General features: G+C 42.6%; 1 protein-coding gene across 1 annotated transcript in view; it reads left to right on the top strand.

Moving 5' to 3' along the window:
• The first annotated feature begins 859 nt into the window (after positions 1 to 859).
• LOC113545795 (mucin-19) overlaps positions 860 to 22,079 on the top strand; it is a 41,402-nt gene continuing 20,182 nt past the window's right edge. The window contains exons 1-5 of the mRNA XM_053230889.1: positions 860 to 966; positions 1,138 to 1,168; positions 2,328 to 2,383; positions 2,465 to 8,864; positions 8,964 to 21,779. Coding sequence (XP_053086864.1) covers positions 2,350 to 2,383; positions 2,465 to 8,864; positions 8,964 to 21,779 — 19,250 coding nt within the window. The 5' untranslated portion in view covers positions 860 to 966; positions 1,138 to 1,168; positions 2,328 to 2,349. The remainder of the gene's footprint in view (positions 967 to 1,137; positions 1,169 to 2,327; positions 2,384 to 2,464; positions 8,865 to 8,963; positions 21,780 to 22,079) is intronic.

The raw sequence follows: 22,079 nt of genomic DNA, 5'->3' as shown, positions 1-22,079 counted from the left end.
ATTTTTAATTGTTTCAACTGCTTGTTTCACCACACAAAGAAGAAATCGAATATTCATGTCCACTGAACTGGAATCTTATTCTGTTTGCATAAAAACGCAAACATATTTTGGGTGATTAAGATATTCTTAAATTACAGCACCTGGAAAAACCTGCTGATGTTTTCAGCCACCATGTTGTCCTCCTCTACCATCACCAGCTTACTAATTTAAATTAAAAAAAAAAAAAACATAGCATATTAGGAATACATCAGAAACTAACAGCAATCTTCTTGCTACTAGCTACCCATGCTTATATACATCTAGGTCATTCAAAATTTTTTGTTAATTTTAGCTGCAAAATGAATGTGAACTGATGAAAAACAATCAAAGGAGAAACATGAGAGATTTTGTAATATTTACTGTTTGAAAGCCAAAAAGCATTGTAAACATTTTGTTTGCATATAAATGATTTTTCACTTCAAAATGAAAAATGAATGAATGCATCATAGAAAGCATTCACTGTGTTTTAAAATTTTATTTACAAATAAAATAAGATATTCTGTTGCAGTTGTGTTGCAAGAATAGTTTAAATATAATTGTTTTTGAGTTTGTGACAGAATCTCATTTGCAGCAAGATTTGAAGGTATCGCATTTGCTTCTTGCATTTACATAAGATGACAATGGAATGCTGACTACAGTGCCAATTTCAACCAATACAAATGACAAACATGAAAGTGTCACTAGGTTCTGTGTGACGAGGTAAAGATTGATGACAGGTACCATCCCCCAATCAGCATCACAGAGGAAAAAAAAGGTTATTTGTCATGGTGACACATAGCCAATATAAAAACCAAACCAAGACAAGCATTGCTTCAATAGCCTGAATTTTGGGACTGTGACACTGACCTGAGGTTGAGGACTTTAATGTTATAAACACTGCATAATAGAACTGTAATCTATCTATTACAAAGATTGCAGGGCAACTAGGTGAGTTTGATTTATTCATTTTTATGGATAAAAGTGATACAAGTATTCATGTACATGAAATATAATTTATCTCAACATAAGACACACTTTAAGAAAGTATTATTGTCATACTTTAAATGTTATTTTCTCTTTTGTTCTTGCTTTTTTGTTTGTTTTTCCTCATGCGGTAAGATTCTTAAGATTGCTTTTAAATGTGATTCAGGTAAGCAAGAAAAGTCATACACCACAAATTTATACATAATATAAATATATATATTATAATAATTTAAGTTTAATCCTTTATGTAATGCTATATGTTATTTATATACTGTTAACATGATATATACATTTAATCCTATTTTCACCTTCTAATATTTGGGGGCAAAAACAGATCACTCAAAGAGACCTATACTGTATTTCATTTAATCATTTTTAATGTGATAAAAACAAACAACGAAAAAATAAAGAATAAAACCTGCCTAGATTTATATCTAATATAAATAATATAGATATTATATCCTGTATAAATTTATGCTATGTAATAAATGTGTGATGTTCTGGGAAAACCTGTTGGATGGCACTGCAGCTAAATTCTGGCAAATATCCAAAATGACCAAAATGAATTTTTTTTCTTTTTTTTTTTTACTCCTCGATTTTCAGTAAACCATTACTTTTTGTTTAAATTTGATAGCAAAATTGACTGGCAAAAATTCCAAAACTGACACAGTCATTTTCCTGGACAAATTAAGTAAAGGATTTTGGTGAAAGAGCAGGGGAAGACATCAGAGCTTTTAGGAAACAGTAGGATCCAAAAGTTAATGCTCTTCAATTGCTTACATGCCCAGTCAAAATAACTATTATACCCTATATGCAGCTATAGCAGTGCAAATTTAAGTAAATCACCCAATGCTGTGAAAGAAATGTAAAAAGAATTTATTATTTAAATTTAAATTACTGTCCCTTTAAATGAATCTGATATAATAGTATAGTTATTACACCCAGTTATTTAAATCAGTATATAATAATGTGCTATTTATTATCATTTAGTAGTTATGTTTAATTGTTAGTAAAGCTTATCTTTGTACCTAAGGGCAGGGAGTTTCTACAGAATTGTGATAAACTTCCCAGACTGGTTTAAAGGTTTAACCTTTTGCAGAAAAAAAGGGCAAGAATTTTGAGAAAACACTAGGTACTAAATGTTAGTATCAGACCATGAGAAAGGTTACCAATGTATAAAAATCTGCTCAATCCAGATTATGAAAGTAACATAATGTGATCTAACAGAACATTATGTTATCTAATGGGAGGGGAAAAAATAACATTTAAATTAACATATTTAATCCCTAAATATTGTATAACAATAAATGCAATATCATTTAAAGGTTTTATTTGAAAATAATCAGGATGAAGAGAAAAGAATTGAGCATGTTAATAATGGGTAAGTTCTTGATTCGTCATTCACCCATAATAATAATAATAATAATAATAATAATAATAATAATAATTTAATGAACTACAGGTATCATTTTGGGAGCCTTAAAAGGAGAAACCACGGCACTGTTAACCTCAACTAGTCTTAGTGAAACAACAGAATCCACAGCTGTCACATCTTCAACATCACCAAGTTCTTCCGCTGTAACAACTGCAGAAACGACACTGGTAACCTCAGCTAGTGTTAGTGAAACAACAGAATCCACAGCTGTCACATCTTCAACATCACCAAGTTCTTCCGCTGGAACAACTGCAGAAACGACACTGCTAACCTCAACTAGTGTTAGTGAAACAACAGAATCCACAGCTGTCACATCTTCAACATCACCAAGTTCTTCCGCTGGAACAACTGCAGAAACGACACTGCTAACCTCAACTAGTCTTAGTGAAACAACAGAATCCACAGCTGTCACATCTTCAACATCACCAAGTTCTTCTGCTGGAACAACTGCAGAAACGACACTGCTAACCTCAACTAGTCTTAGTGAAACAACAGAATCCACAGCTGTCACATCTTCAACATCACCAAGTTCTTCTGCTGGAACAACCGCAGAAACGACACTGCTAACCTCAACTAGTGTCAGTGAAACAACAGAATCCACAGCTGTCACATCTTCAACATCACCAAGTTCTTCTGCTGGAACAACCGCAGAAACGACACTGCTAACCTCAACTAGTCTTAGTGAAACAACAGAATCCACAGCTGTCACATCTTCAGCATCACCAAGTTCTTCGGCTGGAACAACCGCAGAAACGACACTGCTATCCTCAACTAGTCTTAGTGAAACAACAGAATCGACAGCTGTCACATCTTCAACATCACCAAGTTCTTCCGCTGGAACAACTGCAGAAACGACACTGCTAACCTCAACTAGTGTTAGTGAAACAACAGAATCCACAGCTGTCACATCTTCAACATCACCAAGTTCTTCCGCTGGAATAACCGCAGAAATGACACTGCTAACCTCAACTAGTCTTAGTGAAACAACAGAATCCACAGCTGTCACATCTTCAACATCACCAAGTTCTTCTGCTGGAACAACTGCAGAAACGACACTGCTAACCTCAACTAGTCTTAGTGAAACAACAGAATCCACAGCTGTCACATCTTCAACATCACCAAGTTCTACCGCTGGAACGACTGTAGAAACGACACTGCTAACCTCAGCTAGTGTTAGTGAAACAACAGAATCCACAGCTGTCACATCTTCGACATCACCAAGTTCTTCTGCTGGAACAACTGCAGAAACGACACTGCTAACCTCAACTAGTCTTAGTGAAACAACAGAATCCACAGCTGTCACATCTTCAACATCACCAAGTTCTTTCGCTGGAACAACTGCAGAAACGACACTGCTACCCTCAGCTAGTGTTAGTGAAACAACAGAATCCACAGCTGTCACATCTTCAACATCACCAAGTTCTTCTGCTGGAACAACTGCAGAAACGACACTGCTAACCTCAACTAGTCTTAGTGAAACAACAGAATCCACAGCTGTCACATCTTCAGCATCACCAAGTTCTTCTGGTGGAACAACCGCAGAAACGACACTGCTAACCTCAACTAGTCTTAGTGAAACAACAGAATCCACAGCTGTCACATCTTCAACATCACCAAGTTCTTCTGCTGGAACAACTGCAGAAACGACACTGCTAACCTCAGCTAGTCTTAGTGAAACAACAGAATCCACAGCTGTCTCATCTTCAACATCACCAAGTTCTTCCGCTGGAACAACTGCAGAAACGACACTGCTAACCTCAACTAGTCTTAGTGAAACAACAGAATCCACAGCTGTCACATCTTCAGCATCGCCAAGTTCTTCCGCTGGAACAACTCCAGAAACGACACTGCTAAACTCAGCTAGTGTTAGTGAAACAACAGAATCCACAGCTGTCACATCTTCAGCATCACCAAGTTCTTCTGCTGGAACAACTGCAGAAACGACACTGCTAACCTCAGCTAGTGTTAGTGAAACAACAGAATCCACAGCTGTCACATCTTCTACATCACCAAGTTCTTCTGCTGGAACAACTGCAGAAACCACACTGCTAACCTCAACTAGTCTTAGTGAAACAACAGAATCGACAGCTGTCACATCTTCAGCATCACCAAGTTCTTCTGCTGGAACAACCGCAGAAACGACACTGCTAACCTCAACTAGTCTTAGTGAAACAACAGAATCCACAGCTGTCACATCTTCAACATCACCAAGTTCTTCTGCTGGAACGACAGTAGAAACGACACTGCTAACCTCAACTAGTGTTAGTGAAACAACAGAATCCACAGCTGTCACATCTTCCACATCACCAAGTTCTTCTGCTGGAACAACTGCAGAAACGACACTGCTAACCTCAACTAGTCTTAGTGAAACAACAGAATCCACAGCTGTCACATCTTCAACATCACCAAGTTCTTCTGCTGGAACAACTGCAGAAACGACACTGCTAACCTCAACTAGTCTTAGTGAAACAACAGAATCCACAGCTGTCACATCTTCAACATCACCAAGTTCTTCTGCTGAAACAACTGCAGAAACGACACTGCTAACCTCAGCTAGTCTTAGTGAAACAACAGAATCCACAGCTGTCACATCTTCAACATCACCAAGTTCTTCTGCTGGAACAACTGCAGAAACGACACTGCTAACCTCAACTAGTCTTAGTGAAACAACAGAATCCACAGCTGTCACATCTTCAACATCACCAAGTTCTTCTGCTGGAACAACTGCAGAAACGACACTGCTAACCTCAACTAGTCTTAGTGAAACAACAGAATCCACAGCTGTCACATCTTCAACATCACCAAGTTCTTCTGCTGTTACAACCGCAGAAACGACACTGCTAACCTCAGTTAGTGTTAGTGAAACAACAGAATCCACAGCTGTGACATCTTCAACATCACCAAGTTCTTCTGCTGGAACAACTGCAGAAACGACACTGCTAACCTCAACTAGTCTTAGTGAAACAACACAATCCACAGCTGTCACACCTTCAACATCACCAAGTTCTTCTGCTGGAACAACTGCAGAAACGACACTGCTAACCTCAACTAGTCTTAGTGAAACAACAGAATCCACAGCTGTCACATCTTCAGCATCACCAAGTTCTTCTGCTGGAACAACTGCAGAAACGACACTGCTAACCTCAGCTAGTCTTAGTGAAACAATAGAATCCACAGCTGTCACATCTTCAACATCACCAAGTTCTTCCGCTGGAACGACTGCAGAAACGACACTGCTAACCTCAGCTAGTGTTAGTGAAACAACAGAATCCACAGCTGTCACATCTTCAACATCACCAAGTTCTTCTGCTGGAACAACCGCAGAAACAACACTGCTAACCTCAACTAGTCTTAGTGAAACAACAGAATCCACAGCTGTCACATCTTCAGCATCACCAAGTTCTTCTGCTGGAACAACCGCAGAAACGACACTGCTAACCTCAACTAGTCTTAGTGAAACAACAGAATCCACAGCTGTCACATCTTCAGCATCACCAAGTTCTTCTGCTGGAACAACTGCAGAAACGACACTGCTAACCTCAACTAGTGTTAGTGAAACAACAGAATCCACAGCTGTCACATCTTCAACACCACCAAGTTCTTCTGCTGGAACAACCGCAGAAACGACACTGCTAACCTCAACTAGTCTTAGTGAAACAACAGAATCCACAGCTGTGACATCTTCAACATCACAAAGTTCTTCTGCTGGAACAACCGCAGAAACGACACTGCTAACCTCAACTAGTCTTAGTGAAACAACAGAATCCACAGCTGTCACATCTTCAACATCACCAAGTTCTTCTGCTGGAACAACCGCAGAAACGACACTGCTATCCTCAACTAGTCTTAGTGAAACAACAGAATCCACAGCTGTCACATCTTCAACATCACCAAGTTCGCTAACCTCAGCTAGTCTTAGTGAAACAACAGAATCCACAGCTGTCACATCTTCAACATCACCAAGTTCTTCTGCTGGAACAACCGCAGAAACGACACTGCTAACCTCAACTAGTGTTAGTGAAACAACAGAATCCACAGCTGTCACATCTTCAACATCACCAAGTTCGCTAACCTCAACTAGTCTTAGTGAAACAACAGAATCCACAGCTGTCACATCTTCAACATCACCAAGTTCTTCTGCTGGAACAACCGCAGAAACGACACTGCTAACCTCAACTAGTCTTAGTGAAACAACAGAATCCACAGCTGTCACATCTTCAACATCACCAAGTTCTTCTGCTGGAACAACCGCAGAAACGACACTGCTAACCTCAACTAGTCTTAGTGAAACAACAGAATCCACAGCTGTCACATCTTCAACATCACCAAGTTCGCTAACCTCAGCTAGTCTTAGTGAAACAACAGAATCCACAGCTGTCACATCTTCAACATCACCAAGTTCTTCTGCTGGAACAACTGCAGAAACGACACTGCTAACCTCAGCTAGTGTTAGTGAAACAACAGAATCCACAGCTGTCACATCTTCAGCATCACCAAGTTCTTCTGCTGGAACAACTGCAGAAACGACACTGATAACCTCAGCTAGTCTTAGTGAAACAACAGAATCCACAGCTGTCACATCTTCAACATCACCAAGTTCTTCTGCTGGAACAACCGCAGAAACGACACTGCTAACCTCAACTAGTCTTAGTGAAACAACAGAATCCACAGCTGTCACATCTTCAACATCACCAAGTTCGCAAACCTCAGCTAGTCTTAGTGAAACAACAGAATCCACAGCTGTCACATCTTCAACATCACCAAGTTCTTCTGCTGGAACAACTGCAGAAACGACACTGCTAACCTCAACTAGTCTTAGCGAAACAACAGAATCCACAGCTGTCACATCTTCAGCATCACCAAGTACTTCTGCTGGAACAACCGCAGAAATGACACTGCTAACCTCAACTAGTCTTAGTGAAACAACAGAATCCACAGCTGTCACATCTTCAACATCACCAAGTTCTTCTGCTGGAACAACCACAGAAACGACACTGCTAACCTCGACTAGTGTTAGTGAAACAACAGAATCCACAGCTGTCACATCTTCAGCATCACCAAGTTCTTCTACTGGAACAACCGCAGAAACGACACTGCTAACCTCAGCTAGTGTAAGTGAAACAACAGAATCCACAGCTGTCACATCTTCAGCATCACCAAGTTCTTCTGCTGGAACAACTGCAGAAACGACACTGCTAACCTCAACTAGTGTTAGTGAAACAACAGAATCCACAGCTGTCACATCTTCAACATCACCAAGTTCTTCTGCTGGAACAACCGCAGAAACGACACTGCTAACCTCAACTAGTCTTAGTGAAACAACAGAATCCATAGCTGTCACATCTTCAACATCACCAAGTTCTTCTGCTGGAACAACCGCAGAAACGACACTGCTAACCTCAACTAGTCTTAGTGAAACAACAGAATCCACAGCTGTCACATCTTCAACATCACCAAGTTCTTCTGCTGGAACAACCGCAGAAACGACACTGCTAACCTCAACTAGTCTTGGTGAAACAACAGAATCCACAGCTGTCACATCTTCAACATCACCAAGTTCGCTAACCTCAGCTAGTCTTAGTGAAACAACAGAATCCACAGCTGTCACATCTTCAACATCACCAAGTTCTTCTGCTGGAACAACTGCAGAAACGACACTGCTAACCTCAGCTAGTGTTAGTGAAACAACAGAATCCACAGCTGTCACATCTTCAGCATCACCAAGTTCTTCTGCTGGAACAACTGCAGAAACGACACTGCTAACCTCAACTAGTCTTAGTGAAACAACAGAATCCACAGCTGTCACATCTTCAACATCACCAAGTTCTTCTGCTGGAACAACTGCAGAAACGACACTGCTAACCTCAACTAGTCTTAGTGAAACAACAGAATCCACAGCTGTCACATCTTCAACATCACCAAGTTCTTCTGGGGGAACAACCGCAGAAATGACACTGCTAACCTCAACTAGTGTTAGTGAAACAACAGAATCCACAGCTGTCACATCTACAACATCACCAAGTTCGCTAACCTCAACTAGTCTTAGTGAAACAACAGAATCCACAGCTGTCACATCTTCAACATCACCAAGTTCTTCTGGGGGAACAACCGCAGAAACGACACTGCTAACCTCAACTAGTCTTAGTGAAACAACAGAATCCACAGCTGTCACATCTTCCACATCACCAAGTTCTTCTGGGGGAACAACCGCAGAAACGACACTGCTAACCTCAACTAGTCTTAGTGAAACAACAGAATCCACAGCTGTCACATCTTCCACATCACCAAGTTCTTCTGGGGGAACGACCGCAGAAACGACACTGCTAACCTCAACTAGTCTTAGTGAAACAACACAATCCACAGCTGTCACATCTTCAACATCACCAAGTTCTTCTGCTGGAACAACTGCAGAAACGACACTGCTAACCTCAACTAGTCTTAGTGAAACAACAGAATCCACAGCTGTCACATCTTCCACATCACCAAGTTCTTCTGCTGGAACAACCGCAGAAACGACACTGCTAACCTCAACTAGTGTTAGTGAAACAACAGAATCCACAGCTGTCACATCTTCAACATCACCAAGTTCGCTAACCTCAACTAGTCTTAGTGAAACAACACAATCCACAGCTGTCACATCTTCAACATCACCAAGTTCTTCTGCTGGAACAACCGCAGAAACGACACTGCTAACCTCAACTAGTCTTAGTGAAACAACAGAATCCACAGCTGTCACATCTTCAACATCACCAAGTTCTTCTGCTGGAACAACCGCAGAAACGACACTGCTAACCTCAACTAGTCTTAGTGAAACAACAGAATCCACAGCTGTCACATCTTCAACATCACCAAGTTCGCTAACCTCAGCTAGTCTTAGTGAAACAACAGAATCCACAGCTGTCACATCTTCAACATCACCAAGTTCTTCTGCTGGAACAACTGCAGAAACGACACTGCTAACCTCAGCTAGTGTTAGTGAAACAACAGAATCCACAGCTGTCACATCTTCAGCATCACCAAGTTCTTCTGCTGGAACAACTGCAGAAACAACACTGATAACCTCAGCTAGTCTTAGTGAAACAACAGAATCCACAGCTGTCACATCTTCAACATCACCAAGTTCTTCTGCTGGAACAACTGCAGAAACGACACTGCTAACCTCAACTAGTCTTAGCGAAACAACAGAATCCACAGCTGTCACATCTTCAGCATCACCAAGTACTTCTGCTGGAACAACCGCAGAAATGACACTGCTAACCTCAACTAGTCTTAGTGAAACAACAGAATCCACAGCTGTCACATCTTCAACATCACCAAGTTCTTCGGCTGGAACAACTGCAGAAACGACACTGCTAACCTCAACTAGTCTTGATCAAACAACAGAATCCACAGCTGTCACATCTTCAACATCACCAAGTTCTTCTGCTGGAACAACCACAGAAACGACACTGCTAACCTCGACTAGTGTTAGTGAAACAACAGAATCCACAGCTGTCACATCTTCAGCATCACCAAGTTCTTCTACTGGAACAACCGCAGAAACGACACTGCTAACCTCAGCTATTGTTAGTGAAACAACAGAATCCACAGCTGTCACATCTTCAGCATCACCAAGTTCTTCTGCTGGAACAACCGCAGAAACGACACTGCTAACCTCAACTAGTCTTAGTGAAACAACAGAATCCACAGCTGTCACATCTTCAACATCACCAAGTTCTTCTGCTGGAACAACTGCAGAAACGACACTGCTAACCTCAGCTAGTGTTAGTGAAACAACACAATCCACATCTGTCACATCTTCAACATCACCAAGTTCTTCTGCTGGAACAACCGCAGAAACGACACTGCTAACCTCAACTAGTCTTGGTGAAACAACAGAATCCACAGCTGTCACACCTTCAACATCACCAAGTTCGCTAACCTCAGCTAGTCTTAGTGAAACAACAGAATCCACAGCTGTCACATCTTCAACATCACCAAGTTCTTCTGCTGGAACAACTGCAGAAACGACACTGCTAACCTCAGCTAGTGTTAGTGAAACAACAGAATCCACAGCTGTCACATCTTCAGCATCACCAAGTTCTTCTGCTGGAACAACTGCAGAAACGACACTGCTAACCTCAACTAGTCTTAGTGAAACAACAGAATCCACAGCTGTCACATCTTCAACATCACCAAGTTCTTCTGCTGGAACAACTGCAGAAACGACACTGCTAACCTCAACTAGTCTTAGTGAAACAACAGAATCCACAGCTGTCACATCTTCAACATCACCAAGTTCTTCTGGGGGAACAACCGCAGAAATGACACTGCTAACCTCAACTAGTGTTAGTGAAACAACAGAATCCACAGCTGTCACATCTACAACATCACCAAGTTCGCTAACCTCAACTAGTCTTAGTGAAACAACAGAATCCACAGCTGTCACATCTTCAACATCACCAAGTTCTTCTGGGGGTACAACCGCAGAAACGACACTGCTAACCTCAACTAGTCTTAGTGAAACAACAGAATCCACAGCTGTCACATCTTCCACATCACCAAGTTCTTCTGGGGGAACGACCGCAGAAACGACACTGCTAACCTCAACTAGTCTTAGTGAAACAACAGAATCCACAGCTGTCACATCTTCAACATCACCAAGTTCGCTAACCTCAGCTAGTCTTAGTGAAACAACAGAATCCACAGCTGTCACATCTTCAACATCACCAAGTTCTTCTGCTGGAACAACTGCAGAAACGACACTGCTAACCTCAGCTAGTGTTAGTGAAACAACAGAATCCACAGCTGTCACATCTTCAGCATCACCAAGTTCTTCTACTGGAACAACTGCAGAAACGACACTGCTAACCTCAACTAGTCTTAGTGAAACAACAGAATCCACAGCTGTCACATCTTCAACATCACCAAGTTCTTCTGCTGAAACAACTGCAGAAACGACACTGCTAACCTCAGCTAGTCTTCATGAAACAACAGAATCCACAGCTGTCACATCTTCAACATCACCAAGTTCTTCTGCTGGAACAACTGCAGAAACGACACTGCTAACCTCAGCTAGTGTTAGTCAAACAACAGAATCCACAGCTGTCACATCTTCAACATCACCAAGTTCTTCTGGGGGAACAACCGCAGAAACGACACTGCTAACCTCAACTAGTCTTAGTGAAACAACAGAATCCACAGCTGTCACATCTTCAGCATCACCAAGTTCTTCTACTGTAACAACCGCAGAAACGACACTGCTAACCTCAGCTAGTGTTAGTGAAACAACAGAATCCACAGCTGCAACATCTTCGACAGCACCAAGTTCTTCTGCTGGAACAACTGAAGAAACGACACTGCTAACCTCAGCTAGTGTTAGTGAAACAACAGAATCCACAGCTGTCACATCTTCCACATCACCAAGTTCTTCTGCTGGAACAACCGCAGAAACGACACTGCTAACCTCAGCTCGTGTAAGTGAAACAACAGAATCGAAAGCTGTCACATCTTCAGCATCACCAAGTTCTTCTGCTGGAACAACCGCAGAAACGACACTGCTATCCTCAACTAGTCTTAGTGAAACAACAGAATCCACAGCTGTGACACCTTCAACATCACCAAGTTCGCTAACCTCTGCTAGTCTTAGTGAAACAACAGAATCCACAGCTGTCACATTTTCAACATCATCAAGTTCTTCTGCTGGAACAACTGCAGAAACGACACTGCTAACCTCGACTAGTCTTAGTGAAACAACAGAATCCACAGCTGTCACATCTTCAACATCACCAAGTTCTTCTGCTGGAACAACTGCAGAAACGACACTGCTAACCTCAGCTAGTCCTCATGAAACAACAGAATCCACAGCTGTCACATCTTCAACATCACCAAGTTCTTCTGCTGGAACAACTGCAGAAACCACACTGCTAACCTCAGCTAGTGTTAGTGAAACAACAGAATCCACAGCTGTCACATCTTCAACATCACCAAGTTCTTCTGCTGGAACAACCGCAGAAACGACACTGCTAACCTCAACTAGTCTTAGTGAAACAACAGAATCCACAGCTGTCACATCTTCAGCATCACCAAGTTCTTCTACTGGAACAACCGCAGAAACGACACTGCTAACCTCAGCTAGTGTTAGTGAAACAACAGAATCCACAGCTGTCACATCTTCAACATCACCAAGTTCTACTGCTGGAACAACCGCAGAAACGACACTGCTAACCTCAACTAGTGTTAGTGAAACAACAGAATCCACAGCTGTCACATCTTCAACATCACCAAGTTCTTCTGCTGGAACAACTGCAGAAACGACACTGCTAACCTCAACTAGTGTTAGTGAAACAACAGAATCCACAGCTGTCACATCTTCAACATCACCAAGTTCTTCTGCTGGAACAACTGCAGAAACGACACTGCTAACCTCAGCTAGTCCTCATGAAACAACAGAATCCACAGCTGTCACATCTTCAACATCACCAAGTTCTTCTGCTGGAACAACTGCAGAAACCACACTGCTAACCTCAGCTAGTGTTAGTGAAACAACAGAATCCACAGCTGTCACATCTTCAACATCACCAAGTTCTTCTGCTGGAACAACCGCAGAAACGACACTGCTAACCTCAACTAGTCTTAGTGAAACAACAGAATCCACAGCTGTCACATCTTCAGCATCACCAAGTTCTTCTACTGGAACAACCGCAGAAACGACACTGCTAACCTCAGCTAGTGTTAGTGAAACAACAGAATCCACAGCTGTCACATCTTCAACATCACCAAGTTCTACTGCTGGAACAACCGCAGAAACGACACTGCTAACCTCAACTAGTGTTAGTGAAACAACAGAATCCACAGCTGTCACATCTTCAACATCACCAAGTTCTTCTGCGGGAACAACCGCAGAAACGACACTGCTAACCTCAACTAGTCTTAGTGAAACAACAGAATCCACAGCTGTCACATCTTCAACATCACCAAGTTCTTCGGCTGGAACAACTGCAGAAACGACACTGCTAACCTCAACTAGTCTTGATCAAACAACAGAATCCACAGCTGTCACATCTTCAACATCACCAAGTTCTTCTGCTGGAACAACTGCAGAAACGACACCAAGTTCGCTGACCTCTGCTAGTCTTAGTGAAACAACAGAATCCACAGCTGTCACATCTTCAACATCACCAAGTTCTTCTGCTGGAACAACTGCAGAAACGACACTGCTAACCTCAACTAGTCTTAGTGAAACAACAGAATCCACAGCTGTCACATCTTCAACATCACCAAGTTCTTCTGCTGGAACAACTGCAGAAACGACACTGCTAACCTCAGCTAGTGTTAGTGAAACAACAGAATCCACAGCTGTCACATCTTCAACATCACCAAGTTCGCTAACCTCAACTAGTCTTAGTGAAACAACAGAATCCACAGCTGACACATCTTCAACATCACCAAGTTCTTCTGCTGGAACAACCGCAGAAACGACACTGCTAACCTCAACTAGTCTTAGTGAAACAACAGAATCCACAGCTGTCACATCTTCAACATCACCAAGTTCTTCTGCTGGAACAACCGCAGAAACGACATTGCTAACCTCAGCTAGTGTTAGTGAAACAACAGAATCCACAGCTGTCACATCTTCAACATCACCAAGTTCGCTAACCTCAACTAGTCTTAGTGAAACAACAGAATCCACAGCTGACACATCTTCAACATCACCAAGTTCTTCTGCTGGAACAACTGCAGAAACGACACTGCTAACCTCAACTAGTCTTAGTGAAACAACAGAATCCACAGCTGTCACATCTTCAGCATCACCAAGTTCTTCTACTGGAACAACCGCAGAAACGACACTGCTAACCTCAGCTAGTGTTAGTGAAACAACAGAATCCACAGCTGTCACATCTTCAACATCACCAAGTTCTTCTGCTGGAACAACTGCAGAAACGACACTGCTAACCTCAGCTAGTGTTAGTGAAACAACAGAATCCACAGCTGTCACATCTTCAACATCACCAAGTTCTTCTGCTGGAACAACCACAGAAACGACACTGCTAACCTCAAGTAGTCTTAGTGAAACAACAGAATCCACAGCTGTCACATCTTCAGCATCACCAAGTTCTTCTACTGGAACAACCGCAGAAACGACATTGCTAACCTCAGCTAGTGTAAGTGAAACAACAGAATCCACAGCTGTCACATCTTCAGCATCACCAAGTTCTTCTGCTGGAACAACCGCAGAAACGACACTGCTATCCTCAACTAGTCTTAGTGAAACAACAGAATCCACAGCTGTCACATCTTCAACATCACCAAGTTCGCTAACCTCAACTAGTCTTAGTGAAACAACAGAATCCACAGCTGTCACATCTTCAGCATCACCAAGTTCTTCTACTGGAACAACCGCAGAAACGACACTGCTAACCTCAGCTAGTGTTAGTGAAACAACAGAATCCACAGCTGTCACATCTTCAACATCACCAAGTTCGCTAACCTCAACTAGTCTTAGTGAAACAACAGAATCCACAGCTGACACATCTTCAACATCACCAAGTTCTTCTGCTGGAACAACTGCAGAAACGACACTGCTAACCTCAACTAGTCTTAGTGAAACAACAGAATCCACAGCTGTCACATCTTCAGCATCACCAAGTTCTTCTACTGGAACAACCGCGGAAACGACATTGCTAACCTCAGCTAGTGTAAGTGAAACAACAGAATCCACAGCTGTCACATCTTCAGCATCACCAAGTTCTTCTGCTGGAACAACCGCAGAAACGACACTGCTATCCTCAACTAGTCTTAGTGAAACAACAGAATCCACAGCTGTCACATCTTCAACATCACCAAGTTTGCTAACCTCAGCTAGTCTTAGTGAAACAACAGAATCCACAGCTGTCACATCTTCAACATCACCAAGTTCTTCTGCTGGAACAACCGCAGAAAAGACACTGCTAACCTCAACTAGTCTTAGTGAAACAACAGAATCCACAGCTGTCACATCTTCAACATCACCAAGTTCTTCTGCTGGAACAACTGCAGAAACGACACTGCTAACCTCAACTAGTCTTAGTGAAACAACAGAATCCACAGCTGTCACATCTTCAACATCACCAAGTTCTTCTGCTGGAACGACTGCAGAAACGACACTGCTAACCTCAACTAGTCTTAGTGAAACAACAGAATCCACAGCTGTCACATCTTCAACATCACCAAGTTCTTCTGCTGGAACAACTGCAGAAACGACACTGCTAACCTCAGCTAGTCTTAGTGAAACAACAGAATCCACAGCTGTCACATCTTCAGCATCACCAAGTTCTTCTGCTGGAACAACTGCAGAAACGACACTGCTAACCTCAACTAGTCTTAGTGAAACAACAGAATCCACAGCTGTCACATCTTCAACATCACCAAGTTCTTCTGCTGGAACGACTGCAGAAACGACACTGCTAACCTCAACTAGTCTTAGTGAAACAACAGAATCCACAGCTGTCACATCTTCAACATCACCAAGTTCTTCTGCTGGAACAACCGCAGAAACGACACTGCTAACCTCAACTAGTCTTAGTGAAACAACAGAATCCACAGCTGTCACATCTTCAACATCACCAAGTTCGCTAACCTCAGCTAGTCTTAGTGAAACAACAGAATCCACAGCTGTCACATCTTCAACATCACCAAGTTCTTCTGCTGGAACAACTGCAGAAATGACACTGCTAACCTCAGCTAGTGTTAGTGAAACAACAGAATCCACAGCTGTCACATCTTCAACATCACCAAGTTCTTCCGCTGGAACAACCGCAGAAACGACACTGCTAACCTCAACTAGTCTTAGTGAAACAACAGAATCCACAGCTGTCACATCTTCAACATCACCAAGTTCTTCTGCTGGAACAACTGCAGAAACGACACTGCTAACCTCAGCTAGTGTTAGTGAAACAACAGAATCCACAGCTGTCACATCTTCAACATCACTAAGTTCTTCTGCTGGAACAACTGCAGAAACGACACTTCTAACCTCAGCTAGTGTTAGTGAAACAACAGAATCCACAGCTGTCACATCTTCAACATCACCAAGTTCTTCTGCTGGACCAACCGCAGAAACGACACTGCTAACCTCAACTAGTCTTAGTGAAACAACAGAATCCACAGCTGTCACATCTTCAGCATCACCAAGTTCTTCTGCTGGAACAACTGCAGAAACGACACTGCTAACCTCAGCTAGTCTCCATGAAACAACAGAATCCACAGCTGTCACATCTTCAACATCACCAAGTTCTTCGGCTGGAACAACTGCAGAAACGACACTGCTAACCTCAACTAGTCTTGATCAAACAACAGAATCCACAGCTGTCACATCTTCAACATCACCAAGTTCTTCTGCTGGAACAACTGCAGAAACGACACCAAGTTCGCTGACCTCTGCTAGTCTTAGTGAAACAACAGAATCCACAGCTGTCACATCTTCAACATCACCAAGTTCTTCTGCTGGAACAACTGCAGAAACGACACTGCTAACCTCAGCTAGTGTTAGTGAAACAACAGAATCCACAGCTGTCACATCTTCAACATCACCAAGTTCGCTAACCTCAACTAGTCTTAGTGAAACAACAGAATCCACAGCTGACACATCTTCAACATCACCAAGTTCTTCTGCTGGAACAACTGCAGAAACGACACTGCTAACCTCAACTAGTCTTAGTGAAACAACAGAATCCACAGCTGTCACATCTTCAGCATCACCAAGTTCTTCTACTGGAACAACCGCAGAAACGACACTGCTAACCTCAGCTAGTGTTAGTGAAACAACAGAATCCACAGCTGTCACATCTTCAACATCACCAAGTTCTTCTGCTGGAACAACTGCAGAAACGACACTGCTAACCTCAACTAGTCTTAGTGAAACAACAGAATCCACAGCTGTCACATCTTCAACATCACCAAGTTCTTCTGCTGGAACAACTGCAGAAACGACACTGCTAACCTCAGCTAGTGTTAGTGAAACAACAGAATCCACAGCTGTCACATCTTCAACATCACCAAGTTCGCTAACCTCAACTAGTCTTAGTGAAACAACAGAATCCACAGCTGACACATCTTCAACATCACCAAGTTCTTCTGCTGGAACAACCGCAGAAACGACACTGCTAACCTCAACTAGTCTTAGTGAAACAACAGAATCCACAGCTGTCACATCTTCAACATCACCAAGTTCTTCTGCTGGAACAACTGCAGAAACGACACTGCTAACCTCAGCTAGTGTTAGTGAAACAACAGAATCCACAGCTGTCACATCTTCAACATCACCAAGTTCGCTAACCTCAACTAGTCTAAGTGAAACAACAGAATCCACAGCTGACACATCTTCAACATCACCAAGTTCTTCTGCTGGAACAACTGCAGAAACGACACTGCTAACCTCAACTAGTCTTAGTGAAACAACAGAATCCACAGCTGTCACATCTTCAGCATCACCAAGTTCTTCTACTGGAACAACCGCAGAAACGATACTGCTAACCTCAGCTAGTGTTAGTGAAACAACAGAATCCACAGCTGTCACATCTTCAACATCACCAAGTTCTTCTGCTGGAACAACTGCAGAAACGACACTGCTAACCTCAGCTAGTCTTAGTGAAACAACAGAATCCACAGCTGTCACATCTTCAACATCACCAAGTTCGCTAACCTCAACTAGTCTTAGTGAAACAACAGAATCCACAGCTGTCACATCTTCAGCATCACCAAGTTCTTCTACTGGAACAACCGCAGAAACGACACTGCTAACCTCAGCTAGTGTTAGTGAAACAACAGAATCCACAGCTGTCACATCTTCAACATCACCAAGTTCGCTTACCTCAACTAGTCTTAGTGAAACAACAGAATCCACAGCTGACACATCTTCAACATCACCAAGTTCTTCTGCTGGAACAACCGCAGAAACGACACTGCTAACCTCAACTAGTCTTAGTGAAACAACAGAATCCACAGCTGTCACATCTTCAGCATCACCAAGTTCTTCTACTGGAACAACCGCAGAAACGACACTGCTAACCTCAGCTAGTGTTAGTGAAACAACAGAATCCACAGCTGTCACATCTTCAACATCACCAAGTTCTTCTGCTGGAACAACTGCAGAAACGACACTGCTAACCTCAGCTAGTGTTAGTGAAACAACAGAATCCACAGCTGTCACATCTTCAACATCACCAAGTTCTTCTGCTGGAACAACCACAGAAACGACACTGCTAACCTCAAGTAGTCTTAGTGAAACAACAGAATCCACAGCTGTCACACCTTCAGCATCACCAAGTTCTTCTACTGGAACAACCGCAGAAACGACATTGCTAACCTCAGCTAGCGTAAGTGAAACAACGGAATCCACAGCTGTCACATCTTCAGCATCACCAAGTTCTTCTACTGGAACAACTGCAGAAACGACATTGCTAACCTCAGCTAGTGTAAGTGAAACAACAGAATCCACAGCTGTCACATCTTCAGCATCACCAAGTTATTCTGCTGGAACAACCGCAGAAACGACACTGCTATCCTCAACTAGTCTTAGTGAAACAACAGAATCCACAGCTGTCACATCTTCAACATCACCAAGTTCTTCTGCTGGAACAACCGCAGAAACGACACTGCTAACCTCAACTAGTCTTAGTGAAACAACAGAATCCACAGCTGTCACATCTTTAACATCACCAAGTTCTTCTGCTGGAACAACTGCAGAAACGACACTGCTAACCTCAGCTAGTCTTAGTGAAACAACAGAATCCACAGCTGTCACATCTTCAGCATCACCAAGTTCTTCTGCTGGAACAACTGCAGAAACGACACTGCTAACCTCAACTAGTCTTAGTGAAACAACAGAATCCACAGCTGTCACATCTTCAACATCACCAAGTTCTTCTGCTGGAACGACTGCAGAAACAACACTGCTAACCTCAACTAGTCTTAGTGAAACAACAGAATCCACAGCTGTCACATCTTCAACATCACCAAGTTCTTCTGCTGGAACGACTGCAGAAACGACACTGCTAACCTCAACTAGTCTTAGTGAAACAACAGAATCCACAGCTGTCACATCTTCAACATCACCAAGTTCTTCTGCTGGAACAACCGCAGAAACGACACTGCTAACCTCAACTAGTCTTAGTGAAACAACAGAATCCACAGCTGTCACATCTTCAACATCACCAAGTTCGCTAACCTCAGCTAGTCTTAGTGAAACAACAGAATCCACAGCTGTCACATCTTCAACATCACCAAGTTCTTCTGCTGGAACAACTGCAGAAACGACACTGCTAACCTCAGCTAGTGTTAGTGAAACAACAGAATCCACAGCTGTCACATCTTCAGCATCACCAAGTTCTTCTGCTGGAACAACTGCAGAAACGACACTGCTAACCTCAGCTAGTCTCCATGAAACAACAGAATCCACAGCTGTCACATCTTCAGCATCACCAAGTTCTTCTGCTGGAACGACCGCAGAAACGACACTGCTAACCTCAGCTAGTGTTAGTCAAACAACAGAATCCACAGCTGTCACATCTTCAACATCACCAAGTTCGCTAACCTCAACTAGTCTTAGTGAAACAACAGAATCCACAGCTGACACATCTTCAACATCACCAAGTTCTTCTGCTGGAACAACTGCAGAAACGACACTGCTAACCTCAACTAGTCTTAGTGAAACAACAGAATCCACAGCTGTCACATCTTCAGCATCACCAAGTTCTTCTACTGGAACAACCGCAGAAACGACACTGCTAACCTCAGCTAGTGTTAGTGAAACAACAGAATCCACAGCTGTCACATCTTCAACATCACCAAGTTCTTCTGCTGGAACAACTGCAGAAACGACACTGCTAACCTCAGCTAGTCTTAGTGAAACAACAGAATCCACAGCTGTCACATCTTCAACATCACCAAGTTCGCTAACCTCAACTAGTCTTAGTGAAACAACAGAATCCACAGCTGTCACATCTTCAACATCACCAAGTTCTTCTGCTGGAACAACTGCAGAAACGACACTGCTAACCTCAGCTAGTGTTAGTGAAACAACAGAATCCACAGCTGTCACATCTTCAACATCACCAAGTTCTTCTGCTGGAACAACCACAGAAACGACACTGCTAACCTCAACTAGTCTTAGTGAAACAACAGAATCCACAGCTGTCACATCTTCAACATCACCAAGTTCTTCTGCTGGAACAACTGCAGAAACGACACTGCTAACCTCAGCTAGTGTTAGTGAAACAACAGAATCCACAGCTGTCACATCTTCAACATCACTAAGTTCTTCTGCTGGAACAACTGCAGAAACGACACTTCTAACATCAGCTAGTGTTAGTGAAACAACAGAATCCACAGCTGTCACATCTTCAACATCACCAAGTTCTTCTGCTGGAACAACCGCAGAAACGACACTGCTAACCTCAGCTAGTGTTAGTGAAACAACAGAATCCACAGCTGTCACATCTTCAGCATCACCAAGTTCTTCTGCTGGAACAACTGCAGAAACGACACTGCTAACCTCAGCTAGTCTTCATGAAACAACAGAATCCACAGCTGTCACATCTTCAGCATCACCAAGTTCTTCTGCTGGAACGACCGCAGAAACGACACTGCTAACCTCAGCTAGTGTTAGTCAAACAACAGAATCCACAGCTGTCACATCTTCAACATCACCAAGTTCGCTAACCTCAACTAGTCTTAGTGAAACAACAGAATCCACAGCTGACACATCTTCAACATCACCAAGTTCTTCTGCTGGAACAACTGCAGAAACGACACTGCTAACCTCAACTAGTCTTAGTGAAACAACAGAATCCACAGCTGTCACATCTTCAGCATCACCAAGTTCTTCTACTGGAACAACCGCAGAAACGACACTGCTAACCTCAGCTAGTGTTAGTGAAACAACAGAATCCACAGCTGTCACATCTTCAACATCACCAAGTTCTTCTGCTGGAACAACTGCAGAAACGACACTGCTAACCTCAGCTAGTCTTAGTGAAACAACAGAATCCACAGCTGTCACATCTTCAACATCACCAAGTTCGCTAACCTCAACTAGTCTTAGTGAAACAACAGAATCCACAGCTGACACATCTTCAACATCACCAAGTTCTTCTGCTGGAACAACCGCAGAAACGACACTGCTAACCTCAACTAGTCTTAGTGAAACAACAGAATCCACAGCTGTCACATCTTCAGCATCACCAAGTTCTTCTACTGGAACAACCGCAGAAACGACACTGCTAACCTCAGCTAGTGTTAGTGAAACAACAGAATCCACAGCTGTCACATCTTCAACATCACCAAGTTCTTCTGCTGGAACAACCACAGAAACGACACTGCTAACCTCAACTAGTCTTAATGAAACAACAGAATCCACAGCTATCACATCTTCAACATCACCAAGTTCTTCTGCTGGAACAACTGCAGAAACGACACTGCTAACCTCAACTAGTCTTAGTGAAACAACAGAATCCACAGCTGTCACATCTTCAACATCACCAAGTTCTTCTGCTGGAACAACTGCAGAAACGACACTGCTAACCTCAGCTAGTGTTAGTGAAACAACAGAATCCACAGCTGTCACATCTTCAACATCACCAAGTTCGCTAACCTCAACTAGTCTTAGTGAAACAACAGAATCCAC

The sequence above is a fragment of the Pangasianodon hypophthalmus genome, chromosome 28, assembly GCF_027358585.1.
Source record: "Pangasianodon hypophthalmus isolate fPanHyp1 chromosome 28, fPanHyp1.pri, whole genome shotgun sequence".
In the NCBI taxonomy this organism is placed as follows: Eukaryota; Metazoa; Chordata; class Actinopteri; order Siluriformes; family Pangasiidae; genus Pangasianodon; species Pangasianodon hypophthalmus.
The sequence above is the reverse complement of the archived record's forward strand: the minus strand, read 5'-3'. Positions and strand labels throughout refer to the sequence as shown.